Source organism: Pantherophis guttatus, chromosome 8 (genome assembly GCF_059756535.1).
Source record: "Pantherophis guttatus breed Tessera chromosome 8, ASM5975653v1, whole genome shotgun sequence".
NCBI classification, from domain to species: domain Eukaryota; kingdom Metazoa; phylum Chordata; class Lepidosauria; order Squamata; family Colubridae; genus Pantherophis; species Pantherophis guttatus.
Window position 1 is genome coordinate 39610555 of NC_142070.1, and position 15859 is coordinate 39626413.

At 35.8% G+C, this 15859-nt stretch overlaps 1 protein-coding gene across 2 annotated transcripts in view; it reads right to left on the reverse strand.

Moving 5' to 3' along the window:
* The window catches only part of USP53 (ubiquitin specific peptidase 53), a 31582-nt gene that overhangs the window by 10666 nt on the left and 5057 nt on the right, over window positions 1-15859 (reverse strand). The window contains exons 2-10 of one of the 2 annotated variants that reach the window (XM_034401421.3): window positions 10078-10702; window positions 8387-8479; window positions 6725-6859; window positions 5575-5688; window positions 5408-5490; window positions 3650-3755; window positions 2272-2418; window positions 1278-1427; window positions 357-528 (exon numbers count right to left, since the gene is read on the reverse strand). In XM_034401421.3, coding sequence (XP_034257312.2) covers window positions 357-528; window positions 1278-1427; window positions 2272-2418; window positions 3650-3755; window positions 5408-5490; window positions 5575-5688; window positions 6725-6859; window positions 8387-8479; window positions 10078-10221 — 1144 coding nt within the window. In that variant the 5' untranslated portion in view covers window positions 10222-10702. Of the gene's footprint in view, window positions 1-356; window positions 529-1277; window positions 1428-2271; window positions 2419-3649; window positions 3756-4529; window positions 4680-5407; window positions 5491-5574; window positions 5689-6724; window positions 6860-8386; window positions 8480-10077; window positions 10703-15859 lie in introns of those variants that run through there. The other variant, XM_034401422.3, reaches the window with a different exon arrangement.

Below are 15859 nucleotides of genomic sequence, written 5' to 3' on the forward strand. Positions count from 1 at the left end.
ATGGTTAATTGTTTTAAAATAGCTGTATATATTTGTTTTATAATGTTTATTATATGCTAGCAAAAGTCATGTTTGTAAGATGGTTCAGTATATAAACTTGCTAAATAAAATAAAAATAAAAATAAAATAGTAATGTAGTCCACTGGAAAATTTTGGAAGAATTACTATCTCTACCCCAACTTGCCAGTCAGTCTGAGGATAAAACTAGAGAAGATTTTCATATATAATGAGTGGGAAAAAAGGTGGATTACAAATATAATGTTGGCAGGCCAACTTTCAGTTTATCCATACCATATTAAGCATCTGCCTATCTTACTAAATAAATATGAAGTTGTAATTATTCAAATTTCTATTACCAAATTCTTCTCCATTTCCTGTAGAGGCTTTATAATGTGACCAATGAATTATATGCTGAAGTGCATCTTCTGTTGATACCGGTGTACCATCTGGATTTGCATAAAATAGTAGCAGTGGCTGAAAGTGACACCGGATGCACTTGGATACCACATCCTTCCATTTTGTTCCAACCTAAAAGAGAAGAAATCATTTAATCAGTTAAGAAAAAGTGGCAATCCAATTAAAAATAAACTGGTATATCAAACAAATCAAAACTTCTTTAAATAGTTTAGACATGTGAAAAATAACTCTACAGCCCTTTTGTATAATGCATGTTACTGAAGCAACAAATCCCTGCATGAATTAGAACAAAACTAAACCTTTCATTTGCAATAGTGGCAAATATCTGTAGCTCAGGTATATGATGAGGGTGAAGGTTTGTTCTCCGAGCTTGTGGGTTGGTTTCAGAATCCAAATCAACCACACAGCCAACCAGACACAGCACCACCCTCAACAATCGCCCAATGACTCTGACCTGATATAATCTCATCACAAAATCCACTGATGACTCATAGCTGACCCATCACAAGACACTCACTTGACACACCCACACCTGAAGCCCTTATAAACAGAAGAATAGTGACACTGACATCCCCTAAACTCAGCTGAAGATGTTACATAGCATGGTAATGAAATGTACAGAAACCAACCCACAAGCTTGGAGAATGAACCTTCACACCCCTCCCCCCCTCCAAACCTTTCATCTTAGGACATGTGCATTAGAAAATAGATTCTGACTGCCTTAACTTTGATATCAAGACATTACTTCATGTCTCAATATCAAAATTAAAGAAGTCAGAGCATTATATAAAATATATTTAATTATCTTTAGCAGCTCTTTGGATGTCTCTATTTAAAATGCAATACCATAACTAACTTACCTCTTTAACATTAGCATCATCAAATAACACCCATTTACAACTCTTAGTATGAAAGGCGAAGGCACAATAATGTCTGCTTGCATAGCATATCATCCCCACAAGAAGCAGCTCACTGTTTTTGGCATGTTCATCAGTAACCCTATAAAACAACTGTAAAAATGATAGATAAGTAAGAAATAGAGCTGAGGATAAATCACAATTTTACATAGCCAGATTGAAAGAGTTCATCCAGTTTATTTAGCAAACCATATACTGTAAGATAAAGCATTTGAATTCTTTACACTGTAATCTTAGGGATTCCTTTTTCAGAATTAATCATTATACAACTGATTCCCCCATTAAAAGTCTTATGTTCTACTTGAGTCAGCTATTATCACTTAGATAAATGGCCTAAGACTTCAAGTCTGTAAGTAGGAATGACCAATGCATAGTTTCTAGAAATTAAAAAAGTACCTTGACTTTTCAGAACCTTTTGATTATGTTGTTAACTATTTTACTAAATTTTAAGTTATCTTTTAAATTTCTGTTTCTGCTGTTTTAAAACTGAAACTGTATACATTCTATAATAAATAGACATGCACACTTTTTCTTATTCAGTTATAAATTTGTATTACTTTCTTCTAGGACACCTGAGAAATTATATTAGCTGAACCACATACTTTAAAAGTTGTATTTTGATTTGTTTTATATATCCAAGACTAAGTGAAACATATCTTAATTTTTTTTTAAAAAAAATCCAGCCCTATTAAAAATAGTGGTAAATGATGTAGAATGGACATTTCATGTGTGATCTAGTTATAAAGTTAAAAAAAATCCTTTTAGCATGGAATCCTATGTATGCTTTTCAGGGAGAAATTCCAACTTTGACTGAGTTTCTTCTGAGTATAGGACTTTAGTATTATACAAGACAGAGAACTCTGTTCTCAGTAATTTCAAAGTTCTTTTAATACATGGAGAGAGCACAGAAAATTAAATATATTAATATGTTCAATACCCCTGGAAGATAAAGTTGTGTTGCCAGATTTCGGATGACATCTTCTGTTAGGTCAGAATGTTCAGAATCCCAAACTAATCCAATAGTAACTATTTCTGGAGAATTCATTAGAACACGGCGGATTTTAATTTTTTGGCCACAATTGCTCTACAAAAAAAGAAGAGGGGACAAATAGTATGATCTAGATGCTTTTGAATGTCAAGAGCTTTATATAAACCACATAAAATTCACTTAGAAGACTATATTTTTGATCTAAATGATCAGTTATAAAACTTAAATATGTTAGCAATATGCAGCAATTCATCTGAGTTTCCTACCACTTTTCTTTAAAGTAAGTTTCTTTAGAGAGTAAAACAAATTAGTGTAATTTAATTTTTTGGTCACTGCTGTGGCATAGTGTCAGACATTCCTGCAACCCTTATAAGAGGCATAATGGAAAAACTACTCACAACAAAGCAGGGTGGATTTGATTTAAATCGAGTTGATTTAAATCACAATTTAAATCATGATTTAAATCACTAGTAAAAAGGCTTGATTTAAATCAACTCGATTTAAATCATAATTTTTAAAGAGCAACTGTCATCTCTGCTACTCCTTTGACCCACTGTTGACTCACTGATAGTCCCAGTGTTGCAGAATATACAGCCTCATGCTACATAACTAAGCTCCATTTCATGCTGAATAAACTAAATTATTTATGTATCTTAAATAGAAAACTATCCTACGATAGATTTTTACCCCAAGTTTTTTATTATAATAAATTCGATAAAAATCAAAAAAATCCAATTTAAATAAAAAAAATCTGATTTTTTTTATTTTAAAAAAAAAATCATTGATTTTTATCCGCCCTGCAACAAAGACTGTTTTGAAAACTAATTGTTAAGACAATCCAATTTAATAACTATTAAGGTATGCCACTGTTTTCTAAAACTGAAGTATTTAATTGCAATTAATTGTTCTGTGTATCAATAAGCTATATGATTTTTATTAAAAATAAATAACCAGTTATTTTAAATTCTCCAAAATGATAATTTTTATACTTGATAATGTAAAGACTTTCTGTACAATAAGTTTTGATATATTACAGTATTTTAAAAGCAATTAACCTTTTTCAAATCACTATTATTTTATCTGAGAGTCAAAACCAAATAATTGTTTAAGAGGTTACTTTTCCTGGGATCTTGTTTAAATTTTTATGACAATATGTACTAATTTGATTTATGATTTAAGTATTTGAAGGCTACATTGAGCTGCCAAGAAAAGTTTTAAAAACAAACTATTCACTTAATGTTAAAAATTTGGATTTATCATTATCAGGGAAACCCCACCCCCACCCCCCACCCCCCATAGAACACCACTATTTCTTTGGTAAACTTACAGGACAGTTCCTGAAGTCATCTGTAGTATTTGCAGTCTGAAGCAGTTGAGCAAACATTTCTGGCTTGAGTCTTTCATGCCTTTCCACCATTCTATCAATTTCATTGCTGTAAATGAAATAATTCAATTTAGTCCATTTTATTATTGCAATTAACAGAATGTTCTTATATTTGTAAGATTTATATTATTGTACTAAGGGGTACAAGATAGCACAATAGCATTAATTCATCCCATTCTTCCATATAACAACCCTGTGTGGTAGACTGAGATGAGATCATGACTGGCATTTCCCAAGTGAGTTTCTATGGTTGAAAGTGGACATTTTACTGTTTACATTAAAAGTGGTGAGCAAGATTAGGGGAAAAAAAACATTATTTCTTTTACAGATTTAGATCTATTTGGGACTATGTAAATCTTACAGGATATTACAAATACAAAAAGATACATGAAAATAAAATGTATTATGTAAATATGAATGTAAATATTTTCAAGGATGTAAAAAATCAGATGCTTGGACCTTAAAACCAGACAGGATGCCTTAACAGTTTACGAACTGAACTCTGGTCAAAACTACAACAGTTTGCTATTGTTTTTACGACTGGAATTTCTTAAAAAATGCTTCTGGAAAAAAAACATGGTTTGACCATTTCTGATCATATGAGGCAAATATACTGCAATAAACTTCTCCAATGTAATTAAAAATATTGGGCTATATTGACAAAGTAAAACATTTGCTATAATTTCAACATTCCCTGGACATTTCATTTGTAGAATGCATTATTTATGGGCTTAAAATTTGGCAAATGTCTAAACAAATGTTTGTTATTCCATTCCATCACAATAACAAGATTATACTTGTTAAATGGATATATCTAGCTTACCTATAAATGTCCATTCTACTTGGAAGCAGGATTACAGCTTGGACTGATGGGAAATCGTTCCATGTAGGAGAATAGGATAATTTATTCCAAGGAGAAATTTCCTCTGCTGTGCCTTGTGAAATACATTAGTTAAATTCTCATTTCCACCATCTGGGAGGAAGCAACTTCCTATTAGTTCAAGCTGTTATTTTATTTCCCAAGAAGGAAAATAAGGGCTGATCTAATAACCTTAAGAAATATTTGATCAGGTCAGAAGTTGCCAACTGTCATGACTTCTGAACCTTAAAAACATTTTATATCTGTGATTTTTATCTGATTCTTGTGCACCACCCAGAATTCTTTTTATAAGATGGGTGGCTATTTAAGTGTGATTAATAAATGCTAAATAAAAAGCTAAGCAGAATCAGATTTAGTTACTACTTCAATGAGGGACTACCAGAAAATCCTAATGCTATAACGCCATACAGTTGGAAAAACATCCAAGAAAACAATAGCAAACCATTTCTGCACAATTTTCTGTGAAGGAAATTATGTAGACTTGTCCATCAAGTCACCAGAAGCTGAGCATGTACATGTTATTGTGTTCATTAGTGTTTTTATCAATAGAATATACCCAAGGCTACTTACAGTAGATATTTCATTCTCATTTAGTAACAATGCAATGAAATTTTTAGAATATAAATAAATCCCTCTCCTAGGAACTGATTACACTATCAGATGTGAATGTTGTTCAGCTTTAACATGATAAAGAGGTAATTAGGTCATTCATCAAAGCTAGTATTTTGCTACGCTGTGTCTCACTATTCACACTAAAATTGTTAACTTATGTGAACAAAGGAGGAAAAAAGACAAAGCACAACAAAAATACATTTCCTTACCATAATGCTGTTGTTGAAATATAACGTACAAATTCTGTAAAAGGCAAAGGGTCTGAAGATGCCCCACAAGCACAACATACACACTGTAAATAAAAGAAAGGTTTATTGTAATTTTTAGAGATTTTAAAATGTTAAAGGAATAAAATAAATATGAATAAATATCTTACCTGTTCATATAATGTCATAGCAAACTTTTGATGAGTTATGCAGGATTTGGAAGTGCACATATCCGTTCCATTGCTTGGAACTATGTGATAGTGAATTCTCTCAAGGATATTTTCCTGAACAAGTAAATGTTTTATATTAATCATGATAATGATATGCAATCAAGTTGGTGTTGACTATAAGAGGCATCATATGCAAACAATATCTGTCCCCAATCTGCTCTTTTGGGTAATACATTTCACCAATTGAAGCTTCAAAATGGCTTGTATATGTTTCAATATAGTCATTTTTATCTCACAAGAACAATTTTTTTCATTCTGAAATAAACTAGGTTCCTACCATGTTTCCCTGAAAATACGACCTACTCAGAAAGTAACTCCTAGCTTGATTTTTACACGTGCAATGAATGTAAGCCCTCCCCCTCCCCCAAATAAGCCCTAATTAAGACCCCCTCCACTCCAGGGCGCACAGGTAAAAATTAAGCTAGGGTGGGGATGGGGGGGTGGAGCTGCCCTACTACTTACCTCTGGATAGTTGCAGTAGGCCTCACACACCTCGGCCCATTTTTTTTGCTGCAGCCAGCAAGACTTTCCTGAAGGCCTCTGTAGCCGATAACAGAGCTCCGGATCGATCTGGAGATCTGTTATTGGCTGCAGAGGCCTTCAGGAAAGCCTTGGTGGCCTTACTGGAGGAAGGAAGGAAGAGGCCGGGGGCGACCCACGCAAGTGAGGTGAGTCAGTGGATGACCTGGTGCCTTTTTTGGTGGCAAAAAAAATATATAAGACAGGGTCTTATTTTCAGGGAAACACGTTATGCCCAGGATAAAGGGACAATAGCAATTGGGGAAAAAATTAGTGATCCCTCCCCACTGTATTCAGAATTATAATCTTTGTATCAAGTGAAATAATGACCCAATTCTATCTAACTAGGTATATACAATAGCTGAAACAATTTAATATTACAAATTACCTTTATTTTCACTCTTTAAAAAAAGATTATCATTGCTGTTATAATCCTTTTCAGAGTCCAAAAGCATATTGCCCTAAACTGATTCATCTTTTGAAATATCAAATATGGCTTTTCTGCAGTAATTCCAAAAATCAAAACAATATCTAAAATAAATATTAAATACTGTAATATCATGATACTTACAAAACATTCTGCTGCATCATCCATAAAACCAAGCTGAAATCGCTGTTCATCTTTAAAACTTTCAGCCAAGGCATGCCTCATGTTATTTGAAGGGAGAGCCTTTTCTCGACTGTGTTGGAATTGGGAAAATATTGTCTGGAAATCAACAGCAGTATTTATAATTTTATCTATTAAATGATTTGGAACAGTATAGCATACTTGAATACATCAAAACAAAGAGTCTAGCATTTGGTGGTGTTGAGAACTTATGATTCTCCAGATGCTACTGAACTAGAACAAAGATTTTTCACTATTAGCTGGCTATGACTTCTTGGAATTTGACCTTCAGCAACTAAAAGGCAACTTGTTCCCTATCTGATATAGAAAACTGTCCTGTAACAATGGCCATTTTGAACACAACACAGGTATCCAATACATAATACCATTTACTCATGATACACCATAATTCACTTCTGCTTTGATCCTCCTACAAATTACTAGGCTAAAAAGAACCCAAAATTGTTATCCTTGGCTGTTTACAATATGTTTGAATTGGAATCCTGCTGCTTCCTCTGCATCTCATTAATAAGCCAAGAATCTGGAATCTTGGAACAATCTGTATGGAATACACAATCATGAGCCATGGGGGCACAGTGGTTAGAATGCAGTATTGGAGGATAACTCTGCCCGTTGCCAGGAATTTATCCTGACTGGCTCAAGGCTGACTTAGCCTTCCATCCTTCTGAGGTTGGTAAAATAAGGACCCAGATTGTTGGGGGCAATATGCTGATTCTGTAAACTGCTTAGAGGCTGCTGTAAAGCACTATGTGCTATTGCTATATTATTCCTTTCAAATAAGAGAGAATTATATGTGAAATGGACTATAGTTATCATCATTAGAAATATATATTAAAAAATCCACCAAGAATTTTCTTGACATTTGAACTCATTGAAAATCAGAAAAGTTGGGCCAGAATGGCAACAGTTTGCTTCTGCTACAATGATGAGGAAATCATAAAAGGCTAAAAGATCAACACTTAGTATACTATAGCAACTCAATTCCCACAATGGCTAATCATGGCATGAAAGCTGTATCTTTTTACCTTCTCTTTAGCAACCAGTGTACTCACTCTAAGCATGCAACTAAACAAAGCACAGCAATAAAATGAGGCAATATAATATTCCTAGTAGTAAATTAAATAAGAACTGGTATCCAACAATTACACTTGTTTCTTTTCCTTTACTAAGATACAACTGTTTTAGACGAAGAGCACACAATTAGTATCCCTTAAACCAATTCATGCACCTCTCAACCTAATTTCAAAACACCCATACAAGGAATCAATCCAGACATCTGCCATTGATTATTTTTAAGTTGAGTCCTCCAGTTTTGTGGAAATAAAGAGTATCATTAAAAAAATAAAGAGGTTCTAATCAATTTCACAATGCTAACATTATTATATTGAAATCCACAAATTATAATAGAAGGAACAAGTCCTTTCAAAGAAAAAAAATGTCGACCCCTGCTTTAGAGTTTATGAATATTGATCAAAACCAATTAAAACTATTAACCCCCCCTATAATTTAACTTATTTGATGTGTCAATGAATTAGATATTTTCATGAATAGTTGCCAAAATTATTTTTCATTCATACAAGATAAATAAGAAAATTATGACGTTACCTTCAAAGCACAAAATATGCAGGCATCACCTTGGCAAACGTGTCCTGTTAGACCTCTTAAACTTCGACGGAATATATCAAGTTGCCATAAAACCTACAAAGAAGAAAAAACTAACATCCATTTTTGCCAAAGATTTATTTTTATTCTAAAGGTCAATGTCTACAATTAATTGCTATTTTTTGGTACAGATGCACCATGTTAACATGAAATACTACATTTACATTGCTTTTGAGGGGATGCTCTTAACTTTAATGGAACCTGCAATAATTCTGAATAGATATTAAATGACAATCAATTGTTTCCTATCCAACTTGTTTTCTTTCATTCAGCCTATTATTGTTTAAACCAATGTATAATTTTACACAATATTTTACCTAGTAATTTTCTTGCATTGTTATGGTTATTCATACAGGATATAGGATATGGATATATATATATTATGTGTGTGTGTATATAATTTTACATATCATAGTATTCATAAATTTAATCATAATCATTTCACTGAACATAACAATAATGAGCACAAACACTATAATAGTTATTGTTTTATTTATATGTCACATTGAAGCAACATTCTTCAGAACTGTGATTTTAAAAAAGAATGGGCATTACTTGATCTCTTCATAAAGTTCAAAATAATTAAACCCATAATTCCACACAGTATTTTGTACTGTTTGGAAGAAGAAACAGCAGTTAAGCAGCCTTTTAAACTAAGAACACATCACTTGGTAAGACAAAAATAAACTAGATTCCATTTAATAAAAAAACTTGGCATCACTTCCTGCTAGGAACAAATATGGAGTACATGAGGGTATATTAACTCTAAATTATAATTCATATCAAATAACTATATATGCAGTCATTTCAATTTCTAAGACAAGAAAATAGGTTTAATTTTAATTGTGTATTATTTCAGAAATAATTCCAATTATTAAATATATCTCATAAGCATCCATCGTATCATGTAATTCTTTCCATGAACAAATTTCAAATTGTCATATTTTAACCCAGTACAGAAGGAAAGATACATTTTGAATTTTATGTAATCTTTCTCTATATATGAGAGCCAGTTTGGTCTAGGGGTTAAAGCATCTTGCTAGAGGCTAGGAGGCTGTGAATTGTAGTCCTGCCTTAGACATGAAAAACCGGAACCAGTCATTCTCTCTCAACCTCACAGGGTGGTTGTTTGGAGAAAATAGGAGGAAGGAGAGTTGCATGTGTGTGCCGCCTTGAGTTATTTATAAAAATAATAAAGGTGGGACATAATTAAAATTAAGCATTGCACTGATCAAGAACTTTGAAATCCATTGTACTATTATTTTCCTCAAAATAAATTATCTTTTTAGCATCCTATAAAATTTGTCCTTTCATTCTGGTATTTCATCCATCCTGTTTTGATATCTTTGGTCTGGTCTATAATTTTTTGCTTGATTATTATCTCGTCTTAAACAGGCAACCAAATAAAAATTAACTGTACTGGAGTTTATGACTTGTCAGAGTAATCATTTATTCTCTGTTGCCACTAGAAAGACTTTTCACTTAACAAAGGATATCAAAACAATCAAAAGTATGAAGTGGAAAACCCTTAACATGTACCAGGAATGTCGATTAACGTATCTGTAATACAACATGTTTTCAGTGCTTTCACAACTCATGGAGCTCTTTGGGATTGATGTGTAGCTCTTCCTTACCTGTACGGCACTGTTAAGAAAGCAGCTGTTTTGTCCTGGTTCATTTAACAAGCCTTTGGTGGGAGCCAGGGACATCACACTTCCAGGCTGATACACTTTTCCAAGATTTCCTCCAGGTTTTCTCAAGAATTTTACCCATGCCATTATTTAGGAAACAAATATAGATTTATATAAAGGAAGATGTAAGTAGTCTGAGCTAAACAAGGCAAGTCAGACAACAGCCTTTAAAAAATTATGGCACTGTGATCATGCTTCCAAGTCTTCAGCTTGCACTTAAATAATGTGGTTATGCTCTATTTGGTTTATGAAAATAGTTTTTTTAAAAAATCTGGTCAAAATAGAGCATAAGAATATCAGAAACTCCAGTGAATAAATTTGATGTAATCTGAAAAACTGTAAAAATACTTATTGATAATATTCATCTTCCTTTTACATTCTACTGTAGTATTATTTTGTCAAAGTTTTAAAAATAAAATAGCAACTATAAAAAATCAGGAGTTCTTAGCTCGTATTGTATACAGGGATTTTATGCTGATTCTTCTTTTTCAATATTAGCAATATATCACATTTCTTCTTTTCTGTTGTTGAAATAATTCTATGCATACTTCATATCATCTTTCAAAATCTGAAAGAAAGAGGAGGGTGAATTATAATTATACACTTTCTTCACCAGTCTCTGCCACCACCCACAGAAGAAAAATATCCAAGACGGAAACAGCATCAGGAGGCCTGCACCACAGTAACAAAGCACATGAGCAATGCTTCCAGTTACAGCCCTTGGGACAGACTTTGTTTGATATCTCCTACTTAGTAAGCAAAAGAAGAATGGGAGTGGCCAGTAAGCATATAAATAAAGGTGGTGCCGGCAACAAGATGGCAAAAACATGCTTCGGGTTTTGTGTTACTGTTTGTTTCAGAGGACAGGATATTACCTAAACACAAGTAGATCTCCCCCCCCCAATACTAATTTACTTCTCATACGTTCCTATCACAAACTGTGGCTTAGGTATAAAAAATCTCCAAAGGGAGTCTTTTGATTTCAGACCTTGTTTACTGAAAGACTTGTGGTTTGCTAGGAATGCTACTTTATTGGGACAGATACTTATAATTTGTTATCACATTGATTTAAGTAACACTGATTTCATATGAAATGTCTGCTATATAATAAATGTTGGTTTAGCAACAGAGATGTGATTTCATTCTTAATTTTGTTTCAGAGAAAAATATTAAATATTATTTAATAGGCATAGGGAACCACTATTTTTCAAAAGCACCACTGCGGCTAGCGTTTAATTTTATAATTTTTTGAGTGCTTTAGAGAAGAAAACTGTTAGCATTTAATAAATATACTGTAGCTTCATCAGAAAGAGCTTTGTGTTTTCATATGACACTGACTTTATTAACAGAGACATGATTTCATACAAGAAACAGTAACTAAATTGCCAGAGACATGTGATTTCATAACATACAGTGATTTAATTGGCAAAGAGGCATGGCATACTCTCTCTCTCAGTAGATCATTTAACAAACACTGGTTTATTGGGAATGAGCTTCGCAATTTTGGAAAAGTTGTTTGTCATTTTTTTTTCTTTCAGAGAAATTTGTTAGAGACAAATCACTTAGGACTTGTTTATTGGGGAAGTACCAGGGGTGAAATGCTACCGGTTCAGACTGGTTTGGGTGAACCGGTAGCAGAGATTGGGGCTGGTTCTCCAAACCAGTAGCAACCACTGGCTGGCCACGCTCCTAAACCGGTCCACAGTCTGTAGTCCTACCATGCTTCCCTGCCTTCCACGCGGCCTTCCCGGCATCCCCGTTGCTAGTTTGCGAAGGCAGGCAAGCGGAAGGCCACGTGGAAGGCAGGCAAGCATGGCAGGGCTGCAAGGGAGGGAGCTAGCAGCCTACTCCCTTCCCCGCAGCCCTGCCATGCTTGCCTGCCTTCTACACTGCCTTCCCGGTGTCCCCGTGGCTAGCTTGCGAAGGCAGGCAAGCGGAAGGCCATATGGAAGGCAGGCAAGCATGGCAGGGCTGCGGGGAAGGGAGCTAGCAGATAGATAATAAAAATGAACTTTTTAAAAATGGTTTTAACATGATATAATTTAGGATCCAGAGAAGTAATTGAACTATATATATATATTTACCTATATACAGTTGTACCAATATTTATTCATAACATTTGTTTGCTGTCTATAAAATGATTAAATTATCCAAAGAACTGGCCCAGCTTCCTCTTTTCTCTGGATAACATTTACTATACAAGTAATTCTGTGTAGTACTGAAGAAATCTAGAAAAAATGTGCAGAATACTAAGAATCTTTTTTATAATCAACAAATTAAAAAATGCTGGTTAGCTTTTAGAACTGAAGTGTGTTAATTGTTCCAATTAAAGAGGCTTGTAGTTTTACATAAAATCAATAAAAGCAATTTGTAACCTATCTAAAGAGAAGAAATTGGGAGAGGACTGTTCCATAACATATAAAGATAATGGTGTATTTATTATGCTCTTTTATCAAAGCATGATATAAAAAAACAGTAAAAAAATCATAATAATTAAAAATCAGCCCAATGAAATTGCTGAGAATCAAATAAAATTGAGACAAATCCAGTCCCAGATATACATTTTGGATAAAAATATTCATGATGGTAGACAGTGGAGAAAAGGCAAGGCTATTATTTATAATGTACCATGTTTTCCCGAAAATACGACCTACCCCAAAAATAAGCCCTAGCCTGATTTTTTTTAGGGGTAGGCCTAATATAAGCCCTACCCCAAAAATAAGCCCTAACGAAGGGGTGGGAGTGGCCAGAACAGGAGACAGCCGTTCCCTTTCCCAGTCACCTCATGGAGGCTTGGCCCCTTAATTGTGGCCCACAGTTCATCTGAGCCAGCAAGGGCCAGTCAACTCGGCCCAGATCTCCAGACCTCCCCAACTGCCAGCCTGCCAGGGCCCCTTCACCAGTAGTCACACTGCCCTGCAAGAGCTCCATGGCGATCCTGCAGCAGGAGGGAGTGGGAGATTACCCCCTCCTCCTTTGCACACTGAAACCCCATCTTCCATGGCCCCCCGTCCGCACCCCCCTCACTGGAGCAAGATGTGCAATTCAATACCGGTATTACCCATGGAAGCCTCCCAATGCAACGCTCTGCCGTAGCTAAGGAACAAACTTCCTCCTTCCCTGTGTAGGATTGTGCAGGAAAATCCCCCCCCCAGCTATTTTCCTACCGATGGGTCTTTATTTGGGATCGCAGGACAGATGCACATCCCCAAAATGCTCCATCCAAAGGCTTTAGCCTTGCAATCCTGGGATGTGAGTCTTTGCTGCAATCCCAAAGAAAGAATGCAAGAATGCAAGAAAATCTCCTCCCTTTTTCTACCGGTAAAAAAAAAGTTGAGATTTTCCAACTTTGTGAGATTTTTTTTTCCATGAGAAGTTGAAAGGTCTGAACTACGTTTTTTTTTTTTTTTAACTATAGTCCAACAGACGTCTTGCCCTGCACGCGCATCGGAGAACAGAGCTGGAAAGCAAGTTAATGAAGGGATGTGGCTGCCTTGGAGGGTGTGTGTGTGAGTGTGTGAGGGACTTCTGTGTGTGTGTGTGTGTGTGTGTGTGTGTGTGAGAGAGAGAGAGAGAGAGAGAGAGAGAGAGAGAGAGGGAGGGAGGGAGGGAGGGGGAGAGAGATCCGATCCAACCTCGGAGGGCTGGTGGCAATGTGCTCTGTCTCTCTATTGAATGTTGACCATGTGACACCCTGGCAATGCTGCCATGAGCATCTGGGTGAAAAACAGGCATACATCACTTTTGTTTCAGTGGGATATTTGGAAAGAGGAGGTTGCAAAGATCCCAGCCAAGAGCACCAAATCCAAAACCTTCTGCAACAAGGGACCTTTTTTGCAAAGAAAAGGCAGCTTTTTTTGGCTGCGCCGGGCCACGTGGTTTGGGACAAAATAAACACCATTAAAAAAATTGTGGATGGCTTGTGCAAACGTTAGTTCAGGCAGTGAAAGGCACATGGGGCGGGCCACTTGGTCTCCCATTCTTTGCAACCGCAAAAGAAGTGGCCCGGTGGCCAGGGTTGTTGGGAGTGGCCGCCGCAAGGCTGTTCTGCGTGGTTGGCAGGTGTGACAGTTAGCTAAGGGCATGTGGGGCGTGTTCCTCCCCCCCTTTTCCCCATCCTCGCCTCACCTTGTGTTGTCTGCACAGCAAGCAACGAGGAGACCAAGTGATGTGTGGGGTGCACATGTTTTTGCGGCTGCAAAAGCAGTCATGCTTGCTGGAGGCGGTGGCCGGAGCAGCACCCACAAAGCAGCTGCTTCGTGGACATGGGATGGCCTGCTGCAACCATCACACCGTTAGGTAAGGAGAGCGCAAAGGGCACATCGCTTGGCCTCCTGCTGTCTCATACTTATAAATGGGGGAAGGGGAATAGGACCCTCCCCCAAAAAAGCCCTAGCCGATTTTTCGGGGGTCAAAAGAAAATAAGACCCGGTCTTATTTTCAGGAAAACACGGCATAGAATGTTTTCTAACATGAGTAGATGTAAATGGCAAAAAAAAATTATGTTGCTATACTTACATCATTATGGTTTGGAAAAAAGCTTAATACCTTTTGAGTCTTTGGCTGTATTTTCATCCTTTCTTTCATTCCATGGAATACAAAAGAAAAAATACCATAACTCAAGAAATGAAAGAACTAGGTACACAAAGGAAGTGAATGGAGAGATTGTGTCTCCCCAAATTATGACTGGAATTATTCAGATGGTATATTATTGATATTAATCAGACTATTCCTCAGATAGCTTGGAAGAAATATTTTGTATCACAGCATGGTAATTTTCATTAGAAAGGCTTGAAAAGTCAGAAAGAGAATTCCTCAAATGAGGATCTTGAATAAAGAGCAGTTTACTGTAGAAAGAGAAGGTGTTGAAATCTGTAGAGATTCTCAGTCATCCAGGTCATGGTTGTCCCAAAGATCCTTTTTCAGCAGGCAACTGAACTTTCTTTTTTTTTTCTTTGAAGACATTTCACTTCTGATCCAAGAAGCTTCTTCAGCTCCAAAGCTGAAGTAGCTTCTTGGATGAGAAGTGAAACGTCTTCAAAGAAAAAACAAGAAAGTCTAGTTGCCTCCTGAAAAAGCACCTTTGGGACAGAAGGTGTTGAAGTATAGGTTCCTAAACCACTCAGTAAAAAAATACATATACTGTATGAATATTGATGGATAAAATATGCAACTTTTACTGTCTATACATTTAATGCTTAAAGGTAAAGGTTTCCCCATTTCAGTCATGTCTGACTCTAGGGGGCAGTGTTCATCTTCATTTCCTAGCCAAAGGATCCAGCGTTGTCTGACAATGCTTCTGTAGTCACGTGGCCAGCATGATTATAATTCTAAGGCGCACAGAACACCGTTACCTTCCCACCGAAGAGATACCAATTTATCTACTAGCATTTGCATGCTTTTGAATTGCTAAATTAGAAGGAGATGGGGCAAGATGGGAGCTCACCCTGTCACCCTGTACTTGAGTCTCGAACTGCCAATCTTTCAGTGGAGAAGCCCAGCTTCTCCACCAGTAGGCCACTGCACACACACCCCACACACATATATTAATGTTTACAATATGAGAAATATGATGATTTTAGGTTTTGCTATAGAACATAAATATAATAATGGAAACCTGGCAGAATTGTTTTCATGACTAGATTATAGCAACTAAAAGGCACAATTTGTTCAGAAGGAACAGAAACAATAGAAATAGAGAAGGAATTGCACTACATGTTAAAAA